The sequence below is a fragment of the Taudactylus pleione genome, unplaced genomic scaffold (genome assembly GCF_031769625.1).
Source record: "Taudactylus pleione unplaced genomic scaffold, aTauple2 ptg000842l, whole genome shotgun sequence".
In the NCBI taxonomy this organism is placed as follows: Eukaryota; Metazoa; Chordata; class Amphibia; order Anura; family Myobatrachidae; genus Taudactylus; species Taudactylus pleione.
Genome location: NW_028285244.1, coordinates 1,114,748 through 1,142,479, shown reverse-complemented (window position 1 = coordinate 1,142,479; position 27,732 = coordinate 1,114,748). Strand labels below are relative to the sequence as shown.

Sequence of the window (27,732 nt, the reverse complement as noted above, 5' to 3'; positions counted from 1 at the left end):
AAATATGGAAAATGTAAAGATAAGGTAAACCGAAAGAATGAAATTGTGATGGTGGTTAGAAGTAACTATGAATACTGAGGTAAATGTAGGACTGCATTACAACCCTGGACTAGAAAGTACCATCATATGATGTATAAGATTTAGACATGCATGAAATGTGTTATAAAAATGTTATTTTAAAACATCTTAAATGATGTAAGTCCCTATCCCCTTCAAGACTTCCTTTATAGGTTAGGTGAATCCCCACATCTTTCCCGTGATCTCCCAAGATCCGCGGTGTGCGTATAAGGGTAGTTTTATGTCCCCTCCTAGAGACCCATTATTGATGGATTAATGACCACATTGTGCCATCCCATAATATAACATTAAATAATATCCCATAGTGTAAGACTAAAAATACAAAAATAATAAGACCAGAGTGTGATAGCGTGTTGTATGCTATTAAGGGTGGACTGTTGAAGCTGGATGATTGGCTGAGACCAGATCTTAAAATTAATAACGAGCGACGCCATTTTAGGTTGCCTCTGACGACGCCATCTTGCGTTGTCAGCATGAAACATTGGTGTGTGATGCTAATATGCTATTATTAGCATCGTGCAATCACATTACCACTGCATACTGTTTAAAACCCTATCATACCCCATATGCACGGATACACATATAAATATATATATTTAAAGACTTCATATATTCAGTGATGACAGACTTGTCTTGTAGACATGTCTGTGACAAATAATCAAGAATACACAAAATACTGTGAGTGTTTACTTCAAATATATTCACAGTATGTCTGTGGCAATTGAAATATAACCGAGACACAATTGAAGTGTCCTAAATGTAGATTAATTAACAATTGCCAGACATGTAGCTATTGTTAACAAATATCCAATGCTGATGTATTTAAGTTGTATTAGGGGAGCCTTTTGTTAAAATGATCAGATTGTTTTCAAAGGCTTGCTCCATCCATGAACAGGACAAAATCCCATTGTCTGTCATTCCTTTAGTCCAGACAGAAGTAAAATAAATAATGACCAGTTTGAGGATATATATATATGTGTATGTATGGGTGTGTGTGTGAATATATGTGTGTATATATATATATATATATATATATATATATACACACTTAAACGATCACATGGGTATCCACAATGCGTGCACACATAGATATACAGTTACAATTATAAATGGAAACACACAGCGCACCTTTTTCCGCTGCATGAAAACACACAACGCATTCTTACATATAGTCATAAATATACACGCACTCATAAAAGGTTCTTGCACATTATGGTTTATATTAAAGTTATTAATTATGATATAAAATGCATGTATTTAATATTTATGGTATTCAACATGATAAACCTGGCATGTTTGGTACTAAACTGACATACTGTTTATTTCCAGATATCTGAACCTACCAGCGAGGGAGCCGCATCTTGCGTTCGATGGTTATGGAATATAGGAAATTATTGGTTAGAATGTGTACACTGTAATGTAGTGTCTCTTATCTAATTTAAATCAATTAAAGAACGACAATGTAATCTGGAGAATTGGGACATACCCCTAGTGAACTGCCCTATGAACTACAGTGTACTACAAAGACCAAGAGCAAGAACCAATGGAATTATGTTTGTCTGTCTACATTGTTGTTAGGGTATATAGCCTGTGTTCGGTCCCAGTTAGTAGCCATTCTCTGGGAGGACCACAGACCTCTGGATTGATGACTGTCTGGGACCGGTGCGCTTGCGTATGTATCGACTATACCTTGTGATTGTATCATTTGTTTGCGCTAATTGTATTTAGATCACAGCGTGTAACTATCTGCTGTTTGGTGAATAATATCTTTTTTGTGCTTTGGAACCACAATCAAGTCTAGAGAGCAATTATTTCTTGTGCGACTCATAACGCTATTTAGCGACATTTAGAGTGTATAGATAGGTAGGAATCAATAGGATCAATGCCCCATCATTATTGTAATCAGATCTGTCGTAACCCCTGCCCATGAGGCCACTCCCCTTTTTCAGGCGTACTTCTTAGGTCCTTATTTGAAAAACGGGAGGGGGGGGACCAATGCTCTTTCTGGTCCAGGGCACCAAAAAAATCTTGTTACAGCTCTGGCTTAAGCATTCTCTCTGTGTAAATTTGAAATGCCTATATAAAGCATACGTCAGAAATGATATTTCAGTTTGCATTTAAAAGAAACCATTCCAAAGGTTCAGCTTCATTTATGCAAAGAGTTTGACTAAACAATTCACTGAATTCCAACATTTTTGAACTGAACAGCACAATTTTTACTCCTCTGTAGAAACCCAAGGAGGAAGCTGCTGCTAATAATTCTGTTGCATGAATATGAATGATGACCTGCAGCCTTTTACCTTTAGGTGTTCTTTGGCAGATAGTGTTTATAACATTCTCAAAAGAAAAAAAAAAAAGCTACGTACAATAAGTAACGCATTTTGCTGCCTCATTCATATTCCTGACTACTCCTTTACATCCCCTGACGATGTTCTTAAGATCCCTGTGGTGAAAAACAAACCATGAAAATCCATAAAATTTACATCAAACAAACTTCTTTGAAATTCCTATGCAACAACAATAAACACAAAATAAATAAATAAGCTCATCCTGAATTCACCCACCCCAAAAAACATCCACAAGAATCATATTAAATGACCGTTGAATGAAGAGTTATATAGCAATAATTTAAGTACATTAGATTAAAACTAGAAATTAAACTTTCAAAAAAAAAGTCTTGTGCTTTTTTAGTTGTTTGAAGACCTTTTTAGAAAATCACGATTTTAGTTTTGTATAGTGAATCTTTATTTTACATATATAGGGGCTCCATTTATTAACGAGTTTTATGTGTGTAAACTCATTGTGTATGTAAATTAGAAGCTCCTGGTATTTATTATTGATGTGTGCACTGTGTTGTCTGCTGTGATATAGCAGTGCTATTTCCTGTCATATATCCATTGGAAATCACTGCTGTGTGTATTTATCAATGAGCGGTATTTAGAATTTGCTGCTCGTTGGTGTAGTTGAAACTCTCCAGGGTGCAGTAGCTGTTATCTAATGCTGACGAGCGCTAGGTCCTGGCAGACCCCCTTCCTCTCTTCCACCTGCACCAGCCGGCGCCCCAAACCCAACACACACACACTCAGAGTGCATGGAAGCCACTTCTACCCTTCTGCATCAGCCGGCATTCTCCTCTCCCCCTACCTCCCGCAGCAGTAGCAGATGGCGGTCCCCACTCCCATATCAGCCAAAAATATGGATTTTAGGAAAAATTGGTCGTGCTCTGGAGGTGCACAATAAAAAACAGACCTCCCGACGTTCAAAAAATTAAAAACTCTGCACCTAATTAAATAGCGAAAAAACCTGCAGTTGCAGGATTTTTGCTATTCTTGCACCTGATTCAATACCCCCCTGTGACATGGAGAGTTGTTTTTGCTACTGTGCTAAATAAGGAAAAGCTGTAGGTACTTGATATTTTGTCTGGAATTTGGGGACAACCAGATAATAGCTAGAATAAGGGCAATTGTTCCTTGTTCCATGACTTTGTTTAATCACGAACAAAAATGAAATCATGGTTCAGCTACTGATTAAAATTTTGGTGACAAATGATGGCTTGTATAATTGCTGGCATGTTTCTTTGATGAATTATATTTGCAGTGACTTTGTGAAGAAATGTAATTATTGTACTGTACAGCAAATATTAATGCAGCATGTGCTCGCTTCTGCTGTAAATCAATAGAGCCATAACTCAACTGCAACAAAAGTTTTTCCTAGGGAATTTCAAAAAAAAGAATTTTGAGAGTTTGCTATAGAATTTATTAACTTGCTGTGGTTTACAATGCTGACAAATACAATCTGGGAATATAGATAGCTTTTAATTGCTGAAAACGATGGGGCTAATTCAGAAGGTGTTGGAGGTCATTTACAAAGTGCAAAACATGCAAAAAATAATATTTTATATTTTGTAATATTAGAGATAAAGGGGCCTATTCATCAACACTTAAATAAAGTTTTTAAGGCCATTTTCCTTAAATACCGTTATTTTAGTATTCATGAAGTATCTTAACACAAGAGATATCACTGATATCTCCTTGCTAACTCCCCATGCGTTAATTTACACACTCCCCATACATTAGTATGGGGATATGGAAATTATGGAATTCATCAAATTCCGAAAATTATGTATTTTCGGAATTTGATGGAGTTACTATCCGCCACTGTGAGGTGGCGAATGGCAGATAACACTTACCTGTGTCAGCGTGGACAGGTCCCCCAGCGTCTCCCTCCGGTGCTCTGGTCCGTCCTCTGGCTCCGGAGGCTGGTCTGACATGTGTTCTCCCAGCAGAACACAATAAAGCTTTTTTTTTTCTAAACTACTGTGGTCAGCTGGGAGAACACGTGACAGCTCAGCCACCAGAGCTGGAGGCGATGCAGCGGGCAGGCAAGTGCGGGGACGGGGGGAGGTGAGTGGAGGGGGGAGGTGAGTGGAGGGGGGAGGGGGGGAATACAAATTTACCGCTGCTGTAGGTAGTGTGGCGTATGCGCTGGTTTAGTGGATGTAACGGCGCATGCGCAGCACAGATTACAGCTGCGATAAGGTAGTGTAGAGAGGGATAACTATCTATTTCCCGTAAAGCTGTCATCGCAAAAATTACAGCTTTTCTGAATAGATAGTTATGGGGAGGAGGAATGATGAATTCCTCCGGTAATTAGGTAGAACTCCATGCAAGTTCTAAACCTAATTACCTCCAGAGAATCTTTAGGTATGATGAATAGGCCCCAAAGAGAGGTACAAGGTGTGCAACGGGGGTACCTATTCCTTTTCTGCTCAGAAAAGTACTGTATTTTAATAACTGAATCCTTCAGACATGGAGGAGGCTGAACTCCGACCTATATTGTAGCTCCCAATATTTAGAAACATGAATTCATGACATCAGCCCTGCTTTCCATCTGCCCAAACTCCACCCATAAATGCCCGCTCTTTCTGTAAACTCTGCTCCTTTCTGGCTCCGCAAATCGAGACAATTGCATCATAATCAGGACAGTTGGGACGCACCTTTGAGACGCATTTAAAAGGGTCTATTGTGCGATGTGGTGGGGATGTGACCAGTGCTGTGTGGGTATGGCCAGTGCCCATGTTGGCGTGGCCAGTGACCCAGCAGCGCACAGCTAGCATAAACATGCATTTCACCCTGTCTACTTTCTTTGCCTATCAACTTTTTTGAAAGGATCATTTCTTCAAGGTTTATAAAATGGAACTTTGCTGACAATTCTGCTTTCAGGTGTTCATTTTTGCTGTTATTCCTATATCATCTTTAGATGTAAATATATTATTTCTAGTGTTATTTATCCTTGATATATAATCTAACTCGTGATGGTGTAATAAAGTAATACAACACTTGTGGGGCGTAGATCTGATGCCATAAGAGATTGGCAGCATCTTGTGTATGCGTGGTTTGACCATCAACATTAAGGACTCGTGCCAAGTAAGGTTTCTTTCTCCTTAGTCTATGGGCAATTCTACTAAACACATCGAAACTTTATGTCTGGGCATAATACACTGGGCAGCTGGTAATTGGAGCAGGCCTCCTAATGGTGGGTTGCTGTTGGTGAAGAACTTGTAAGAACTGGTTCTTGGTTCTAGTAACTTATCTAGTGTGGGTATTTTGGGGTGTTTCATAACATGGCTTGAGCATTCCTCATTTTCTTAAATACTATTATGCAGCTACACGAGCACAATGCATGAAGGGGCATCTTCCACTTGTTCAGGAGTTTAGGTTGACAATGAATTTGCAGCCCTATTAATATTAATATCTTGCTCTGGATCTACTCACCCTTGAGACCTTCTGTGTAGTTTCCTTACTCCAGTTGCTGCAGGATTAGCTCTCTCCTCCAATTGCTTTATAGGGCAACCCAGCCTTTTCTCTTGGTCTCTAATCTCACATTACTCAGATATGGCCTAAAGCCGGTATATTATTTCTGATCAACCTTCCATAATGAGGCCAGCTGACCAGCTTCTGTCCAAACTCTGAGCCACATAGGTCCACCTATATCTGCAAATAACGTCTCTTGCCGACCTCTTTCCACTGTGGAAGTAATGTGCTTCCATAAGCACTCCTTCAAGGTTCTTATATGGATTCTATAAGGTGATCTCCTGCTTATTTTAAAGGTAAAAGATTACTACATGAAGCCAAAGGGGAATCAGATTTGAGTGAGAAACTGGACCTACAAGATGTTGATATAGACGGTGTGCTACTGCGCTTCCCTCCATATTGCTTCACACCTGAAGCATTTGGCTATACCTAACCAAGATGGCCACTGTAACTTAGTCTGTGCATGCGTTGCACCACTTGGTGCCTCACTGTGTTTGAGCGCCATGGTGGTGCTCCGTGGAGGACCCTACAAATTTTGCTGCCAGTGCCTACATACATGACTGGCTGGTCTGCTGTATTCTCCTCTCCATCTAACTACCCATATGTGTATCTGTGAGTACGGCTATAGTATTACTGTGCACTGTAAATAAACAAAGGTCCTGATAAAGTCTATACGGCTTGTGTGCTCCAATAGTTCTTCCTGCTGGTGTCAACTATTCACCATCTTGGGTACATCACAGCATAATACACACCTACGAAAAGAAGAGTGGTCTGATTTCAGGAAGATTACAATCCAAATCTTAATGCTCATCTGAAGAAAAATGCGTTTATGTTGTTTTACCTTTGACATTATGGGTCTCCTTTTTCAACGAGTTTTATCATTAGCATCTGTTTGAAAAATGACAGTTGGGAGCTAATTGGCCGGAGCACCGTTTATCATGCACAAAGAGTTTTATCATTCATTGTGAGTGATAAAAACTCGTTGATAAATCAGGCCCTGTGTCCCAACCAGGCTTCACAGGATCTATCCAAATACATCTGACATGTTTTGGAAGAATTGTGGACATACAGGGTTTTCTCTGTACTGTACATCTGATGGAAATGTCCCAAATTTCAGCCACTCTGGAATGATATCATACACTTGATATCTGCCATCACTGGCATAATGGACCCGCCAAATCCCACATACTTTCTACTAACCTGTGCCAATTTCAGATGTCCCTAAGCATACAAATAAACTGTTTAGGTATAATGGTTACGCAGCAGATTTCTCCCTCATGGAAAAAGACTAATTTTCCCAAATCATATTTGACTAACGTAGCAGATATAATATTTTATCAGCATTGTGAGGAATATTATAAAATGTGGCCTCCCTGAGCCTACTTTCATAATCAAGTTTTACTCAAATTATAATTCAGATCTACCTCCAGAAGACCATCTTCAATATTGTTCCACTTGAAATTGAATGACCCAAGTGCTGTTTGTCATTTTTCTTTTTTTCAGCATTTGGACACTTTTTTTGATGGACACCTTCTGCTATTATGGTTACAAATAAACCTTTATATTCAGTATTTTTTGAACTGTGTACCTGAACTGTGTTTTTGAAGCCTTCTATAAACAGTTTGAAAAAAAAAATTAAAAAAATTTTGAACCTTTTTGAAATCCAAAACTGAACTTAACCATTGCAAGAAATAGAAATGTATGAGCTTTGTTTTGCCATGATTATCAAGTCTACTTATTAAAACTTTTTTTCTCTGCACTTTTTTTTGTTATTCGTTTTGCATTTTGAATACTATCTGCGATTAATCAATTGGCCCCTAACTGGCTGAACGTGCTTTAAAAATCTGCATGTGGTTGGTTTAATAGCGCGTCCTGGTTTGTAATGTAAGTGAGCAGAAATTCCTGTGGAGCTCGTAGTGCTCCTGGTTATGACCTTAATTGGCGAAAAAGACTTCTATTCCCCGGCTGGGGATAAACTGTAATTTAGCTGCATCTTGTGCTTTTGTTATGTTAGTAGTTTTAGCTTGAGAGGATTGATATTGCTAACTTGTGCAGTAGAATAAAATAAAAGTATAGTAGCTGCAAGTTTATTTGTATGGACATAATCAAAATAGGAAAATTTTCAGAGGACTGCATTTCCGTGTTCAAAACACCTAACCGCCACTCGTAAGGATTTATTTTCAATACTTGAATTACAAATTAGCTGCTCCTGTTCAGAAGAGACTTTAGGCAAATGTCCCAATCATACTTATCTATTTTCTTGGGTCCCCTCCGGTTAGAGTTCTCAAAGGTGTGATGCAAGTGGTCACTGCGAGGGGCAGGATGGGGCGAGGTGTGTCGTCATTGCAATGGTGCCATGCCACAAATCATGGCATCATGCAGGGGAGGCGTGGCCAAGATGACACAGTTCATTGAGAATCGCATCATCAGACCCCACCCTCCCGCCCAGGGCAGGACCACATTGGCCCTGGGCTAAAAATGTTCAAGGGCCTATACTGAGTAGGGAAGGAGCTGTGACCAGTGCTGTGTGGTGTGGCTACACCCCCTACACTATCAGCCCCACTATCTCCCTAAATACCTAAAAAATAGAAAACTTGCATCATTTTGTGTGAGAACTGGAAATACAACTTTATTACTTATGATTTATGCGTTACTGTGTGCCAGCTGGTGGTAGGTCATCATGTTACCATGATGATGGGCCTATTTTTATGTGGAGGCCTGGAGCTGGAGCTCCATCTGCCCCATTATTAATCTGGTCCTGCTCCTACCCATGTCACTAGGAAGTGGGCAGGATGTGGGAGGGTGACTTGCTGTTCCAGTAGTCTCGGGGGCCTCCTCAAAATTTCAGAATCTCCTGGACATTCCAGGAGAGTAGGCAAGTGTTGCCCAAATATGTATGTGTTTGGCATGGAACTGAGAGTAGCTTCAAACTCTCCATAACACTTAATTTTAATCAGTGAGGTGATCTCACCTGATCTTTTCATGTTTTGCTGGCAGGTAGCTCAGTCTCCTGCCTTGTCCTGAAAATCTAGTGGGAAAGTTGTGATCCTAAAGCAGGGTTGAAGCTCCGCTCTCTGTCACCCAGGGCAAGGACTCTGCTCGGTGCCCTCCTATCTCCCTCCTCCTCTTCCTCTTGGGGCTGGCCCTGAGGCTGCAACTGCATCACACACTATATAATCATATGCATAGCTGTACTTTACACTATAAAATATAAATAGTTTCACTTTAACTATAATTTATTTATTTACTAACCGTTACAATTTAAATATATCCACACGGTAGAATTTATTAATTTCCAGTGAAGTGCGGAGAGGTCCATTGGCTGGGGAGGCACACATGGAGATGGGTCTGAGTGCTGGGAGCCTGTCTCACCCTCTACTCACTGTAACTCTCCCCTCACTACACTAAGCTTCAGTGTCTATTGATTCTCCTACCTGCATCACTGTGTCTTCTCTTGCTGCTGCTGACTGAGCTCCACCACTAAACACTGCAATGGTCACATGACACATCCAAGGACAGAGCTTTATCGCAAGCTCTGTCCCTGCAAGGGATTTGTAGTAAATCCCTGTGATATCACACTACAATCTGCATTACAAATGCGGATTGTAGTAAATAGAGCCCTTTATCACTAGAACTTATCTCAGTATAGTCATGATCTGGGAATTTATACTCTGATGGATGAGATGATGGAATGTTCTTGGCTATGCTACCTGATTCCAGTGACATTAATCTCTCTGCTATGGATGGGTCTGTAACTCTCTTGCACTCAGCTTGACATGCCTCTTGCTTGTTGTAGGGATCCATTCTGCAATCGCTGTCATCTCCTCTGGAGAGTAAAGGAACTGATCTGCCCTCTGTCCAGGCTTGTTTCACATCAGAATCCTGTTTGTGATGCCAGACAGAGGAGCCGCATGCAGCCAGAGGTTGGGGGACAGCAAAGGCACCACTGCTTGATACCTCGTGATGGAGGAGTATCACACCTGCAGTTCATGTTCCTCTGCCCTCATATATGGCGTGTCGATCTAAGGTACAAAGACTGGTCACAAGCTGGTCTGTGTGCACAAGCGGACCACTGATAAATCCAAAGGGTAACCAGAGTCCTAGACTAACAAGGTCTGTACCAAAAGGACAGAATAAGAGCCAGATCAGAAGACCAAGAGAATTTCAGGAACAAGGCAGGTCAAATAAATGGAGACAAACTGGGATACAGGATACTGGATACCTGGGTACTGAAACCCAGGACAGGTAGTGAGCCAAATACTCTGACACAGATCTGTGGTCAAAGTTGATTTAAATATGTTTACCAAAATCACTATTGGCGCCTATCTGATGCCAGGGGTAGTATAACTGCCTCTGAACCACTTATCTGGCTAATATTTTTTCAGAAAATATACCCACTATGTTAGTTTTTTTATTAGTAAATTATGTAAATAAGAGCTATTTAAACCTGATTCAATGTAATTTGTTTAACAAAAATGTAAAATCATGTTTAAATCGCTATATATTAGAAAAAAATTACTTTATAGTTTGAAAAAAAAAAAAACTGTGTTATCTGGGGGGACAGCCTGAAGACAGGACCCTGCGTGGTCCAGAAACATTTCTGGAATGTCATCTATCTAAATATATTTGATATATACTGCAGTGCCGAGCATGGTGTGGTTTTCTTTACCTACCTAAAGGACGTCATCGTCATCCCTAGGGGGCATGTCCGCATCAACAAGTGCAACCATCACCATAGCAACCTGAGAAAGCATAAACAAAGAGATGCAGGACATATATATGCAAAGAAGTAAAATTCAATTGCAATCAAAGGACAAAAAGTGTCCCAAAAACATAACAGTATAGTCCCCAGACGATCAGACAACTGAGAGGTAAATCCGCTAAGCAAACTAAACGGCATATAGAAACAACAACCATATACACAGTAGTCCGTGCAAACTTAGAAAAAATGAGAATATGAATTCATTTCATTGAGACCTAATGGTCTCAAGGTCTGCAACACGTGTATCCACCTGGACTCATGTTGTAAAAGGGTACGTCCCCTGTCACCACCTCTATTATGTGGTGGAATCCCTAAAATGTTTAGCGACCGGTTGGTCCATGGGTCTACCTCCTTCCAGAGCTGCTCTATTGCTGGAGCGATGGAGAGCCATACGCTCCTTTAATTGACGGGTAGTTTTACCTACATAGAGAAGCCCACACGGGCATCTGATGTAGTATACTACATAACGACTAGTGCAGGTGACTGCATGACGTATGTAGAACTTCTTACCAGACCGTGGGTGTAGAAATACATTGCCCGTTTCCAAATGGCTACAGGTAATGCAGCCCGTGCATCTATAATTACCTGGCTTCCTAGTCAGGAAATTTGCAGGCATACTAACACCGTGCTGTGAGGCATCATTATGTACCACATACATGTCCAATGAAGGGTCATCGGTGACCAGAGGCCACATCTGTCTGGCCTTGCACATTATGGCTCCAGAACTCGGTGAAAAATCTTGCACCCAAATCATTTTATTTTGATCAACAGTTCTTACAGTTGAATTCAAAGCTGCCATTCTGGATACTCTTAACGCTTTAAGTTTAGCCTCCTTTAAGGCCCTTGGATTATATCCCCTAGCCAGAAATTTCAGAGACATCTTCTCAATTTGAAGAATCACATCTTGAGGATCATTACAGATACGTATGATCCGTAAAAACTGGGAATACGGTAGGCCTTTCTTAAGGGCTGGTGGATGGAAACTCTCTGCCCGGAAAAAGGTATTTCTATCCGTGGCTTTAAAGAAAATAGAGGTATTAATCTGTAGATCATCTCCAATAGTGATAGCCACATCCAAGAAGTTGATGGACGTATAGCTGTGCTCAAATGTAAATTTAACAGCTGCATCACAAGTATTGATCTCCGACATTATGTCGATGAAAGTCTCAGCTGAACCAGTCCAAAGAATAAAAATGTCATCTATATAACGAAAGTACGCTGCGATGAGATCCTGTGTGGCTGAACCAGAAAAGAATAGGTCCCTCTCAACCTCGCACATGAACAAATTGGTGAAGCTGGGAGCCACACAGGATCCTATCGCACAACCAGATTTCTGCACAAAAAACTTATTATCAAATAAAAAATAATTCCTAGATAACGTGAGTTCCAGAAGTGTTAAAAAAAAAACGAAGTGTCAGGACCTGTATAGGCTGGATTGTTGTTAAGAATGCGTTTGATAGCCTCCAGTCCTCGTTGATGAGGTATGCAAGTGTAGAGGCTTACAACATCAACTACACACATTAATTGTTTTGCAGGCAGAGGGGATAACCGTTGTAAATGTAAAATGAAAGACGTGGTATCTCGAAGTATGGTGGCTTGGGCTTGTACGGCTGGTTGTAGCAGAAAGTCAAGGTACTGGGATACTATGTAGTATACGGAATCCCTTGCGGCGATGATAGGCCGTCCCGGAGGAGTGGTAGCATTCTTGTGCAATTTAGGGATCGTGTATAGGATCGGAATCTTAGGCCAATCCTGTATTAGAGCATCATATATTTTCTTTGAGATCACGTTATTGGATAATGCTGTATTGAGAATGTCGTCAAGTTCTTTTTTGAATGCTAGAGTAGGATCACCACTTAGCTGTTGGTACACCACAGGATCTGACAATTGATTATATATTTCTTGTTTATATTCCAGTGTGTTTTGTACAACGATCGCGCCCCCCTTGTCTGCAGGGCGGATGACTATATCTCTATAGCCACTAAGATCCTGTAGTGCCCGCCTCTCCCTGCCGGACAAATTGGATTTATTGGGCATCAATGAATTGTGTTTATCCTTCTCGGTCTGAGCCTCAATATGCTTCTCCATACAGTTAGTAAAGTGTTTAATGGCTACATTACTCGAAATAGGATCAAATCCAGATTTTTTAGCCACTGGAAAGGCCGGTTGGATAGAGGGCTCAGAAACACCAAAGTGCTCCCTAAGTCTAATTTTCTGGTGAATCTATGTAAGTTGATAATGTCCTTGAACGTGTTGGAGCCATGTGTCGGAACAAAAGATAACCCCCTGCTAAGAACTGCATTTTCATCTTCCGTTAAAATGCGAGAGGACAGATTAAACACTACATCATCTTCTTGTAGACCCTTCTTGATCGACCTCGTCCACTGGCCTCCCCTGCGGGTTTTGGTTCTGCCTGTGTGTCGGTTCTGGCCCGAGTACGAACCCCTAAAGGGGGTCTCTGTGTGGATTTGTTGCCAGTTACCGAGGCACATTCCTTATCACTGGAAGAAATAGCTGTAGCTGATGAATCAGTTTCCAAAGGGAATTTTTGTGGTTTATATCTCTGTCTCCTATCAGGGTTCTGTCCTCTATTGTTAATCCAACTGTACACCTTCAATTCGGCATAATCACGATTCATGGTATTTAATTTAGACTTTTTAAACTTAATCAGTTCCGCTTTGTACTGATCAATTTGGACTGATAATTTAGATAGGAGTGCCGCCGAAGTCTCTGCTGGTAAATGTTTAATACGTGTAGCTTCGAATTTGGCTGTATTTTCCTTAATCACTGCAAGTTCCCTTGCTGACTCCTCTACAACCAATAAGATTAAGTCAAAAGAGCATCTGTTAAGAATAGCAGCCCATCTTCTACAGAAGATCGGATTATAGCGTCCAATTGTGGGAATAATCTTTATTCGAAAGCCCCTCAGGATTTTTTTATCCCTGTAATAATCCGAAAGGGTGACACCATGCAGGAAATAATCCACCTCACATTTTTTTAAACGTAATAATTGTGCTCCACAGATTCCTCGCCCGCAGTAGTTTCCAAGTTATCTTTAAACAAAATGTTTTCTGCTTCCACATCAGAGAAGCCAAGTACTTCACCCAATGGTAATATAATGTCAGAAAGTCCCGCAATCTCAGTGTTTTCTTGTGTCTCCGTCATAACCCCCAATAAATGTAGAGGAGGTGAAAGACAACAATACCTCGTGAGGTAATTGAATAATGCCCACTGTGAACTAAAGTGAAAACAGAGATAAGGTACTTGATAAACAGAAGACTGGTGCCTTGGTCAAACTGCCTAAACACAAGTGATGTGAGAAGGCAAATGCAGAAACCAACATGAACCCGGCACTCAGTCAATAAACGTGATGCTCCAGTGCCTTTCCAAACAGAGAGAATATATCATAGGAAACACGGACGGCACTCCTAGAGACTCAATAAAAAATCCACAATGAAGCAACTGTGCTGAAGGTCAACGTTTCAGTGTAATGACACTTTTATCAAGACATACAGAGAACAAATGACATAACATACCTTAAATACTACTCACCCAGTGTAACAACATCGTGCGGCACAGTCCCAGCGGGAGTCCCATGACGTCACATGCGGCGCCTTGGCGCCAACGTCATCGTCATCCCTAGGGGGCGTGTCCGCATCAACAAGTGCAACCATCACCATAGCAACCTGAGAAAGCATAAACAAAGAGATGCAGGACATATATATGCAAAGAAGGAAAATTCAATTGCAGTCAAAGGACAAAAAGTGTCCCAAAAAAATAACAGTATAGTCCCCAGATGATCAGACAACTGAGAGGTAAATCCGCTCAGTATATATATAATATGCACGCGCTGTCCGATCACTGTGGCCAGCAGTGACGGGGACACATGGGGGGTCAGAGCCGGAGCCGTTTCCAGAACAGACTTGCCTACACAGAAGCCGGAAGAAGGGGGTGGAGTTGCCACCGGCGGCCCGATCACTGCTGGACTCGGTGAAGGAGACATTGCAGCAGTCGCGGCTACCAAGAGCCGCAGCTGCTGTTTCTATTGAATTCACGACTGCCCTGCAGCCGCGCTGGGAGTAGGAGGAACGGGTGCAGAGGGGCCAGCAGGTCTCTCTGATATAAACGAGTGCTGGAAGATCAGCTTTAGGCAGACGCCTAGTGGGCGTTTCTGACTGGTCACATCAGATGTGACCATAGGGATAGCCAGGCAAGTGTTTAAAGACCTCTGCGTACAGAAGTCCGAATATGCCAAAAGCAGGGAGGAGCAGTTACCAGCAGCAGCGACCACTGAGTCCGATAAGTGATATCCAGATGCTGGGTCTGGTGAATCTGTCAAAGGGAACTTATCACCTGAAGTGTCTGAGATGGTGAAGAAAGCATTGCCCTCAAGTTCACTTACAGTATGTATTTGTCAAAGTTACATAAAAAAACCTAATTGAATCAAGTTTGTTAGATTTAGTGGCAATATAATATCATCCAGGCTTTAATATATCCTTTCACTGTTTACTCTCACTCTTTCCGATTCTTTTATCTTCCTTTCCAAATTTCAAACACCACCACACCCTCCCTTCTGATTCTTTCAGATATGAGTCATAGAACAAGAAAGATGCTGCTGTGTGAAGGTTTCTCCCTGGTTCTACTGGAAATGATTATTATATCATTTACAAAGCACCAACATATTACTTGGCTTATAATGTGACCATTTTCCAATACTGACCAGCTGCACATTAGAACTCGCTTAGGCTACTCATGGTACAATCCTGCCTGGGCATGAAACGACAGGATCTGACTCCCTTATGTCCACAGACCTTGAGATCTCGGATCTCTTTCTGAATCACAGCGACCTCAATCAAAAGTTGACAGCACACACAGCCCGTAGCCATCATCTGCTGTACTATTCCAATGTCCATACCATAATGATCCCATCGATTTAAATCAGATGCTTATTGGCCATGGGTCTATGTTGGCATTGCACTTGCTACATATCAGGCCAACTGTAGATATCAAAGTGTGTGTGCAATTATTATCGGCTATTAATGCTCTCTGGATCTTAGCAGTCAATATATATTGAACATAAATGTATAAATGCAATAAAACTGCATAATATCCATACTCCCCGACTATACAGGAAACTCCAGGAGACTCCTACTTTTCTGAGGACTCTTCAGGACTCCTGAGAGAGTGAGCTGGCCTCCCCCATGCTGCCTACTTCCTTAGTGCAATGGGCAGTTTAAGTTTGATATATTTTTATTTTGAATAACGAGGGGTGGGGACACACTGATGCATTGTCTTCGCACATGGATTGGTGGATCCCTGGACCTATCCACCATTCAGCATGCAGGAAGCTGTAAGGACTGGGGAGCCCATTTATCAACGAGTTTTAACATACGCAACAAGTTTTAAAACTTCTTGTGTATGATAAAACTCGTTGATAAATGGGCCCCTGGGAGAGAATCAGTCAAGGGACTGATGACAGGGTAAGTTTAGTTATTTGTGTTGGTTGCCATGTAGATCTGATTTCTTAAATAGACATGACAATTTTATTTATTTAATTTATTTATATATATATATATATATATGTATATATATATATATATATATGTGTGTATATATATATATATATATATATATAAAATTTGAATAAAAGGAAGAGTGAGAACAAGCGCCTTATAGTGTAGTAATTAAATCAAAGCGGCACACTCTCAATTAGTATTGCGTACCGTATTCACCCATAAATTCAAGCATTGAGTTTTTTGTATCTTTTCCTGTTCCACAGAGAAGATTCCTCTAATAGCCCAATGCAATTAGCAATGCGCTCCAAATCATATAAAAAGGCAGAGAGAGGAGTACTCTCATAGTGTAGTGGCTTTCAAAGAATTTAATCACAATACAATAAACACACACATAAAAATGAAAAATTACATTTAAAAGATATAGAATGAGCTTATCTGGTAATAGCTGGTCATAAACATCGGGGTACACCCTGGTCCTCAACGCGTTTCGTACTTTATATAGTGTCTGGACTACATCAGGAGGATGAAACGCGTTTCGGTTTACACAGCCGCCGTTGTGTCAGTATAAGTATGTGTGTGTGTGTATGTGTGTATATATATATATATATATATATATATATATATATATATAATAATTTAGGTATGAGAAATGGAGAGGAGGCGTCACTCGGAGACTTCAGTACTTAAACAATGAACCCCATGGCAGGGGTGTTTATTGTGCAGAGCAAGATCCATCTTTGCAGCCCTGGAGTGCTGGGGTTTATCTCCAGATTAATTTATATACTGTATATAGGTCCCGTGTTGTCCAGCTTTGATTTCTTATGTTTGATAGTTCAAGAGTGCTGTCCATATATTGGGCCCATGGATTTTCCTAGGAATGAATATATATATATAAATATATATATATATATATATATATATATATATATATTATATATATACGGTACTCCGGCACTCCTCCACTCTGTGTCTCCGGACTGATAGTCCTACTTTGCTCCGATGCCCTCCAGGAGGACAGCACCCCCAATGCACAATGCACCCACAATCAAAGGCGGCACTCGGAGTCTGGTAGACAACATAAAACCCTCAACTGAGGGACTTTATTCAATCAGACTCCGAGTGCTGCCTTTGATTGTGGGTGCATTATATATATATATATATATATATATATATTATATATTTATATACTTAATTTTTTTCAATTAACAAAATGCAAAGTGAATGAACAGAATATAAATTTAAATCAAACTAATATTTGGTGTGACCACCCTTTACCTTCAAGACCGCATCAATTCTTCTAGGTACCCTTCACAAAGTCAGGGATTTTGTAAGATTATAGCCAGGTGTATGATTAACCAATCATCCCAAACAGGTGATAAAGATAATAATTTTTCTCATATGTATATTGAAACAGTCATTAACTGAAACAAAAACAGCTGTGTAGGAGGCTTAAAACTGGGCGAGAAACAGCCAAACTCTGCTACAAAGATGAGGTTGTCGCAGGTCATACCACATGGCAAGACTGAGCACAGTAACAAGACACGAGGTAGTTCTACTGCATCAGCAAGGTCTCTCCCAGGCAAAGCTTTCAAAACAGATTGAGGTTTCAAGATGTGCTGTTTGAAGAAGCACAAAAAATGGGCAACGTTAAGGACCGTAGACACAGTGGTCGGCCAAGGAATCTTAGTGCATCAGATGAAAGACACATCATGCTTACTTCCCTTCGAAATCAGAAATCGGAAGATGTCCAGCAGTGCCATCAGCTCAGAACTGGCAGAAACCAGTGGGACCCAGGTACACCCATCTACTTTTCGGAGAAGTCTGACCAGAAGTGGTCTTCATGGAAGAATTGTGGCCAAAGAGCCATACCTTCGACATGGAAACAAGGCCAAGCAACTCAACTATGTACAAAAACATAGGATCTGGGGTGCAGAAAATGGCTACAGGTGCTCTGGACTGATGAGTCAAAATGTTAAATATTTGGCTGTAACAGAAGGTACTGTAGTTTGTTCGCCGAAGGGCTGGAGAGCGGTAAAATGTGTCTGCAGGCAACAGTGAAGCATGGTGGAGGTTCCTAGCAAGTTTAGGGCTGCATTTCAGCAAGTGGAGTTGGGGATTTGGTCATGATTAATGGTGTCCTCAATACTGAGAAATACAGGAAGGTACTTATTCATCATGCAATACTCTCATGGAGGCATCTGATTGGCTCCAAATGTAATCTGCAGCAGGACAATGACCCCAAACATACAGCCAACGTCATTAAGAACTATCGTCAGCATAAAGAAGAACAAGGAGTCCTGGAAGTGATGATATGGCCCCCACAGAGCCCTGATCTCAACATCATCGAGTCTGTCTGGGAGACAGAAGGATTTATATCACAGAAGATCTGTGGTTAGTTCTCCAAGATGTTTGGAACAACCTCCCTGCCGGGTGCCTTCAAAAGTTGTGTGCAAGTGTACCTAGAAGAATTGATGCTGTTTTGAAGGTAAAAGGTGGTCACCCCAAATATTGATTTGATTTAGATTTTTCTTCTGTTCATTCACTTTGCATTTTATTAATTGATAAAATTAACTATTAACACTTCTGTTTTTGAAAGCATTCTTACATTTTTCCACACAAGCCTAAAACTTTTGCACAAATATATTTATTTATTATTATTTATTATCAGTTCTTTATATAGCGCACAATATTCCGCAGCGCTTTACAGAGAATATTTGGCCATTCACATCAGTCCCTGCCCCAATGGAGCTTACATTCTATATTCCCTATCACATGTGCACACACATACACACTAGGGTTAATTTGTGTTGGGAGCCAATTAGCCTACCAGTATATTTTTGGATATATATGACAATATTATGGACAAAGCATATATGACAATCTTATGGATATGGTTACATTACATCACAACTCTTCTTCACCAGCACAGTGTTATATCCTGATTAAACCTTGGTACAATCCTGCCTATACCTTCTAAATCCTGCCTATACCTTCTAGAATTGTCGCTATTTAGCGTAATGAGTCGCACAGTAAAATAAATGCCTTCAGACTTTGAATGTGTTTCAAAAGCACAAAAAGTTATTATTCAACATAAAAACAGTTGGTAACACGCTGTGATCTAAAGACAATCAGCGCAAATAAATCATACAGACCCAAGGTACAGTTGTTATATACGCACGCGCTCTGGCCCAGATACCGGCATCAGCCAGAAACCTCTGTCAACAGTCAACAGCATCAGCAAGAAAACTCCAGACTGGGGTCAGAGAGTGCACATATATACTCTTGCAGGGATTTGGAAATACAATAGATAAGTTTGGCATGATTCCATTGGTTCTTCTTAAAGGTGTCTTGGTTACAGGATTGTTTATTGGACAATTTCAAATGGACACAACGGCCTCCAACCGCCCTTTGTATCCTTTTTCCCCCTGCATGCAAATCTAAGCTGCTAACATTACAGAGTACATTTTTAATGTTTTAACTCTCTATAGTCCATAGTTTGCAGACGCAGGTTCTGATCTTCTCACCGATGGTATCGGAAATCTGTGGAGACACAGTGGATCAGTACAACACCAGACACGGTCTGCTTACCATGTACTAAACCTTAGATATCAAATAACCTTTATTACACAACATTAATAATCACTGAATAAACCTTGAATATTACACTTTAATACTAGGGAACCTTTCATGTAATTTGTGTAAGTGTAAGAGAATATTGCATAAAGTTGCTAATATGTGTGGTGCATTTATTTGTAAAGTGAAACAGCGCAACTGTGCATAATGTGCGGTGTTTATGCATGTGAGTCTATGTGTGTGTGTGTTTTATGCATGTAAGTCTATTTATGATGGATTTAATATATGTATGTATGTGTGTATATATATATATATATATATATATATATATATTATCCCTTACTAACATATTTTTAAGACTATAATGCAAGGTGTTACAAACAGCTAGGTTCACTTTCAAGCAGGGTGGGGACCCCCAGCTGGTTGTCGTTGCCACTGCGTCTGGTAAGCAAAACCTCTGACCATTGTTTACTCAGACAAACTCAATTGTGCATATCAATGTCTGGGTTATATTTCAATTGCCACAGCCATACTTGTCTATATACAGGGCTTCCCAATTTATACGTAAAACACTCACAGTATCCTGGTGTATTGTTTTTTTTTTAATTACAGTACTTTTCTCAGACATGTATACAGAAGCTGTTTCTTGTTACTAACTAAACCCTGCATGAATATTGTGTTTGTCAGTGTGAGAGTGTTGTATATTATTCACTATTTAGTGTTATGCGAATGTGTGGATATACATGCACACACTGGGTGCATGCGCACGCAATGTTACATAATGGATTGTACCAACATAAATCCGTCAGCGGACGACCAAATCGTCCGATAACAGTTGAATTGCGGTCGCATGCAATCATTCGACTTCGACAACAGTATTTAAGCACAGTCACAATGAATGCTCCTGCATCTTACACACACAGGTCCACGTGGCCCTTTAATGGCTGCTGGGGGGCTTATATGCATAAGGGACTCCTCTGGTAACTTAACAGAAAAGCTCCTGGGAAATTCCTCTTCCCCCATCTCTACTACACATATACTTGCATCTCTTACCCCTCATGGGTGCTTTCAAATGTCACTGTGCTGCTCACACTGCAACCTCCCAGCTTTCTCTGGGATCTCTCACAGACTTTATCTCAGTGGTCTCACTCCAGCCCTCCGTCTCCTTGGGCGTTAGATGGGCAACGTGGCAGCCACCACGGCCCCGCCAATCTCCCCCTGCCAGGGAGGGAGTTATCCGCTGTTATCCACTGTTTGTTAGTGTATCGCTCTCGCCATAAGGCTATACCTTTCTGGCTTCAGCAAAGTCTTCCAGGCACTGCTGAGTCCCTGCCGCGTGATAGTGTCATGTGCATAACACAGAAACCCCGTCATTATCAACGATAGGCTGCCAGCAACAGAGCAGTCCTGCTGAGGAGGGGGATCGTCTCTGGACCTTGCTGGAGAGGTGAGTAATGCTGAATATCATTGGCATGTTCATTAGTGATATCACTGCAAGACTAAGCTAAATATGCCACTGGTATTTAGTTACGGTATTAAATGGGGTCCTATGTTTTGTTATGATAATGCAAAATTGTACTTGTAAAAACTGTACATACAAAGTACTCCTCCATGTCAGAGCGGTTTCAGGTGTCAATTTTTAGAAAATGTATGTAAAAAAATACTTTTACATCAGTGATCAGTAATGTCTGGTGTCCTTTTCATTTCTTTTTTATTCCTTCAGAGGATTTTAGATCTTAAACTAAGAAGCCAGCTACAAGATGACAGAGTAAAATTAGCTGGGTATGTGGTAGCTGTAGGCTGGAATGCAAGATACAGCCAAACATGTGAATGCATTTTGCCTCGCTGATATTTGGCCAGTCCTAAAATATCTCCCACTCCCGGTCTGTAGGCGTTGGAAAACTTCAAGGCACAATCTCTGTCTGCATTAAACTTTCTTAAACTTCAGCAGGACACTGCTACAAAACCAGAGGTTAGTTTCATGTACATTAACTGCAATTACTTTCATGCTCAATACATAAGATTGTGTACGGTAACTGTGATTGCTTTAGTGCAAGGCTGATGTTAAAATGTGTAACTGTTTTGTATAGCTGTGCAATGTGCTACTTACTCATTGCAATACTGTAGTTAATTATTATTTGTTAATGTAGCTTTTCTAACTGCAGAATGTGCACTTTGGCTGGTTGCCCACTGGCGTTTGAACTTGCATTATTAAAAGGCAGATTAAATGGCAATGAAACCACATGTTTAACACAAACAATTGTTTTTCTCGCGTTTACGAGGTCATTAGAGGTCACCTGATTGACCTCAATGCATTTAACTTTTGTTAAACTGGATGAATGGAACAGGCAGCATTTTGAAAACCCTAACTCTGCCTTAACGTTCCTGATCACGAGTAACACCGACAGAGGGTATTGGGTTATTGTGGTAAAAATGCCAGTGTAACACACATAATTGATGCCAGTGTAATACACACATAATTGATGCTAGTGGGCTTGAGACCGTAATGTGTGACTTAGGGCCTGATTCAGCTTAGATCGCAATTGCAACCACTGCAGACCGGCCGATTGTTAAGCAGTGCGCATGCATATGAACTGCACTGCGCATAGGTGTTCACTGCACTGCGCGTGGCGATCGCACTGAGATTACGCACACAGACAGGAAGCCATTGCAGAGTGAGAGACAGACTGTGAGCGTTTAGGGAGTGGTGATGGGGGGAGTGGTTGCAGAAAAGCAGGTGTGTCTGTCTATTAGAATGCAGTTCCACGGGCGTGCATAAATTAGCAACTGCGATTGCCTACGCAGCTTGCGACGAGACTTGCAATTTCTGCGACTGGTCAGACCTGCTGTAATTGTGTGTGACTGGCCGATGGTCTCCGATTTTATCGATGTATTTGCAGGACTGCGAGGTATTACAGATCTGAGAAAGCAGTAGAGGGCGCCTCTATGCTGGATATGCAATGGCAGACATTAACATATTTTTGCAGCAGTATTGCGTGCGATTACGCAGCTGCGATCGCAATTGCAATCCGTGCTGAGGGCCTGATTCAGAGATGTACGCTAACCCGATGGTTAGCGCACACTTTCGGTAGTGGGTGGTCTGCGCATGTGCAGGATGTGTACTGCACATTTGCAGCCTTCCATCTGCGAGTTAGCTCACAGAGTCTCCCAGTCGCAGCCTGATTGACAGACTGTGGTGTTTGGGAGGCCGAGCGGGGGGGGCGTTCCTGGGCAGCGTTCCCGGAAACGAGGGCATGACGTCCCCGTTTTCGGGAGAGATGAGGCCAGGGTCTGCATCGGTGGATGCAGACTTCTTGGCCTCGCAAGCTGCCAGGACCCGGTCAGGCTGTGGTAAGCTTCAGCATGGCCGAAGGGACAACCTTCGCGACTGATGTTCGCGATTGTTCCGATGGTGATCCCAGACTGCGACCTCGGTCGCAGCGCTGGGATCACACAAGTGCAACAAGGACGTATCTGGCACCTCCTGCATTTGCATTGTGCGCGGCTGTGCAATTCCGTCCATCTCTGAATCAGGCCCTTAGGTTTATTAGTAGTTAGCACAGTCCTCCCTTGTAGTGCAGACAATTTGGTTTCTATAGTGTCTGGTTGTAGTTATGTCTGGACATGGGCTTCTCAGGTTTTGTTTTCATGTTACTATTTGTTTACAAAAAGTTATGAGAGGTTTTGGTTATCTTTTAACAGTTGTAATGGTGCATACACACCGTCCGATTTTCCTTCAGATCTGTACTATAACGATTTAAAAAATCGTTCAATCATTCATATCTGAAGGAAAATCTGACATATCTGACATGTTTGTCAGATGAACGATGCTCGTTCCCGCTTGTCAGATAACGATATCTGACATCTGATGTGTTTGCAGTCAGATTTGGTCTATTCCATTCATTGTAATGCAGTCAGAAATCGTTCAGTCGTTCATCTGACACATCTGACCATGTGTATGCACCATATGAAAGATTTTCAAATGAACATATAAATTCATACATTTTGTGCAAATATTTTATGAAATAAAATAAATGTATTAAAGTTTCCGCATGAAGTTTAGCGTTGGTGAATGTGGTCGGGGGGTTCTGTGGGAGAAGGCCAGTGGCGTAACTCCCGGAGACAATGGAGTCATTTGCCGCCGGGTGTCAGCCCTGAAGGGGGCACCTGGCTCCATTGTCCCCGGGAGCTGCATGGAGAAGGAGCGCCGCTGATTGGCGCTCCACCTCCATTGGCGTAACTACAGAGGGTGCAAGGGGTGCGGTCGCACCCCTGCACCCTCCATTTGCTGGGCGCCCACTGAGTGTGTTACCAGCGGGCGCCCGGCTCCTATTCAAACCCCCGGCGGCAGCCGGAGGACGGAGCTCCCTCCGTCTTCCGGGTCCCGCAGTGTACTATGGGAGTGACGTGATAACGTCACTCCCATAGTGCTGAGGAGCGGACGCCGGGGATAGAGCTCTGGAGTGAGCTCCGTCTTCCGGGTCCCGCAGTGCACTATGGGAGTGACGTAATGACGTCACTCCCATAGTGCCTAGGAGCGGACGCCGCGGATGGACGGCAGCAGCACTGGAGCGGGGATAAAGGTAAGTGTTTTTTTTTGTGTGTGTGTGCGCGCGCAGTGGGGGCCATCACTACTGGGGGCAACTACAGGGGCTCACTACTGGGGGCAACTACAGGGTCCTCACTACTGGGGGCAACTACAGGGGCTCACTACAGGGGCCTCACTACTGGGGGCAACTACAGGGGCCTCACTACTGGGGGCAACTACAGGGGCCTCACTACTGGGGGCAACTACCGGGGGCTCACTACTGGAGGTACTGCATAGGGGGACCATTACTGGGGAGCACTACATAGGCGGGCACTGCTTAGGGGGACCACTACTAGGGGCATTATATAAAAGGAACTGCATAAGGGGGGCGGCGGCAGCTGGGGCTGGGGGGTGGTACATTTTAGTTTGGGGGGGGCACCAACGTTTATCTTGCCTCCGGGCACCTGGGATGAAGTTACGCCACTGGAGAAGGCTGTGCGTCAAATACAGATCAGAGCAGTGAGGGTCATTGTGGCTAAATAAATAGGGACGGACAAACCATGAGCAGCGCCTTTCAGCTCAAAGATACACACATGAGCAGTGTTGGTTGCAGCTGAAGCTGGACTGCATGGTGCGAAGCATATTTATTCAGAAAGGAAAGATGTAATGGGAAAACGTTTCGACTTTTTCCTACTACTCTCTGAGGGGCCCTTTTATTACAATCCACATATGAAATGTAGATGCAAAGCGATATTTAGAAATTTTGCATGAATGTATCAAAATGTAGCTGCAGGACAGAGCTTGCAAGAAAGCTCTGTCCCAGCGAATCACCTTCCCACGATCGTTCGTTGCCACTTCTGGTTTTTGCAATTGCGAAGCCTTCATATTCCAACAGTTGGTCTGAGCATGCGCTGGTATTACACTGGGCATGTGCAGCAGGAGAGCCTGAGCCTGCATAGTATAGTAACACACTTACCTAACAGCTGTCCTGACCTGTGCTGCACGGGCCTCTACATCTCAGCACTGTCATCAGCTGTGCTTATGCCACGGTGATGGCAGGGAAGAGGGGGAGAACAGGGGCATAGAGAGCTCCCCCGGGAAGTGTGGCCACGCCCCTTGGAGAAAAAAAAGCTACTTTTTGCAGCGCCGCTGCGCGCCGGGGAGGGGGCCCTGTGAGCCCCTCAGCCCAGTGCAAAGCCGGGGGGGGGGGGCGCGATCAGTGTGATCGCTCCCCCCCCTGAGGCATAGGAGACTGCTGTGGCTGCTGCTTCTGCAAGAAAGGGAGGAAGGGGGGGGGTGGCGCCAGATCTGGGCCCCTCTGGAAGCCCTGGCCTGGGTAAATTGTAACCCCCCCCCTCTCGGCATCCCTCAGGGAGAGTGGAGGAAGATTCTGCAAATATCCCTCTGCTCAGCCTCCCCACCGGGCACAGCAGGCAGGAGAACGGGGTAAGGATCTGCAAAGATCCCTCTCCTTAGCCTCTCTGCCTGTCACAGCAGGAGAACAGGGGAGGGATCTGCAATAAAAAAAACCCTCTCCTCAGCCTTCCTGCTCCACACAGTACAGCATGAGAATGGGGGAGAGATCTGCATTTATTTACAAGCATTGCCTGCTTGAAAATAAATATAGTACTTGCCCGTATACAACGCCCCTATACATCTATTTGTAAAAGTAGCTATTGTTAGTAGAGTCTGTGTATGGGGACCATAACCTATTAATTTAAGGATGCTGGACTGTGTCCTGGTCTCCAGGCCCAGCAACAGGGGGTACAACGAGTACACCCGTCCTGGGCCCCGAGGTTCAGGGGCACAAATTGGGTCCGCGGTACCTAATAAGTGTCTGGCTGTAGCCTGCAGGCAAAAAAATTAAAAAGCCACCTTACCACCCCCTGGTACCCTCCGTCACTGACCTAGTCTGGTCCGTACAGGTACTTCACATAATACGAATGACACCGCGACTCGCTTGACACAGCGCCAGGCGCAGCCGAAGTGAGCAGGTTTCGGGAGTTAACCACCGGCAGGCAGAGTGACAGGCTGGCTGTACAGGCAGCCACAGCATTGCACCAACCATCAGCAGCACCACCACTACAGGTATATGACCCTCCTTGCCTGGCAGTCCCACCCATGAGCCAGTCCAGAGTGACTGACACCGACTGGGAGCACAGCAGCTGCCTAAACCTACACCAACTGTGTCTTGTGGTGAGGTTAAGTCATTTATTTGACTTTGCATTGCACTTGGGATATTATGGGATACTTTTCAAATATGCTGTGTTGCTGCTACATGTATTGGCAAATGCAAGGAAAGGGATATGTGGGTGTGGGGGTCGGAGGGGGGGGCAGGGATATTAGTGTACCGGGCCCCAAGATTTCTGTTGTCGGCCCTGCTGGTCTCATAACCTATTGGCAGAGTAGCCTAGTAATGTGGAGTGCAACGGAATGATGCTAGATGTATTCATTGTCCTGAGAGTTTGCCAACAGGATGAAATACACTTGACCAGTGTATATAAGATGATAGATGTCTTTATGCATTTGTTGGTGCTGGTAGTGGTTAGTCCACATGTCATACAGCTTAACGAGTTCTTCGGTTTATTGAACCAGGTAGAATAACAAGTAGCATAAGACACAGGGATATAACGGCAGTGTAGAAGCAGCCTGGAGCTTATAGGTATTGCTGGGCATTGTAGAGCGCTTGACGTCTGGGTGGTAATAATACTGGCGTTTTAGCACTATGCCACCTCATTATAACGGTGGTGGTTTAGTGTACTATGTTGCGCCAGCTTTGCAGGCTCTGCACACAGCAAACAGATGTAGAGTCTCTTGGTTGTGTCTGTCCATCAGGAGCGCCAGGAAGAAAGAATCGCAGAGACGCCGCACATGCACAGTGGCGCAGGTCAGAAGTCGGACCTCTTGCTGAGCTCCATCAGATCTTAGAAGCCGCCGGTTCAGTTACCCGTCTGAAACATAGATGGGGGCAGTGCTCACCCAACAGCTATCATTACTATCAGTGTGCATTTGCACCAGTTCTATACTTGGTGCATGAGACCTGCATGAAATCAGATAGATCTTTTTGCACACCTCTGAATAGCACGCCATTCTGTCTACAGTCCATATCACTCCCGCGGAACACATCGCACATGTGAGCGCCGATTTCTTGCCCCATTGGAAATGCAGCTAAGCTGCGCACAACCCTAGATCCTCAAAATTGTGTATTGTCAATTACAGCACATGCTCAGCACAAAGAATAGTGCAATACATCTGTAAATCAGGCCAACTGCCTGTATATATAACTTCTCTTCTATTTATAAAGATGCAATCGGTCATTGAGAAACACAGGATTATTTTTAAAGGACTCTCATTGATAATTTTATATTGCTCTATTCAAATTTTAATTCATATTCCTTTTATCATTGCAAACTTAACTTGAGCCTTTTACATGTTGGCTCATAATGGAGCGCCTGGTTAAAT

The 27,732-nt window shown here is 42.7% G+C and overlaps 1 protein-coding gene across 3 annotated transcripts in view; it reads left to right on the top strand.

The window, feature by feature from the left end:
• The window catches only part of SGCG (sarcoglycan gamma), a 344,151-nt gene that overhangs the window by 91,089 nt on the left and 225,330 nt on the right, over window positions 1-27,732 (top strand). The window contains exon 2 of one of the 3 annotated variants that reach the window (XM_088458606.1): window positions 21,634-21,714. The exons of the other annotated variants lie outside the window; for them this stretch is intronic. Coding sequence (XP_088314732.1) covers window positions 21,634-21,714 — 81 coding nt within the window. The remainder of the gene's footprint in view (window positions 1-21,633; window positions 21,715-27,732) is intronic. 3 annotated transcript variants of the gene reach the window in all.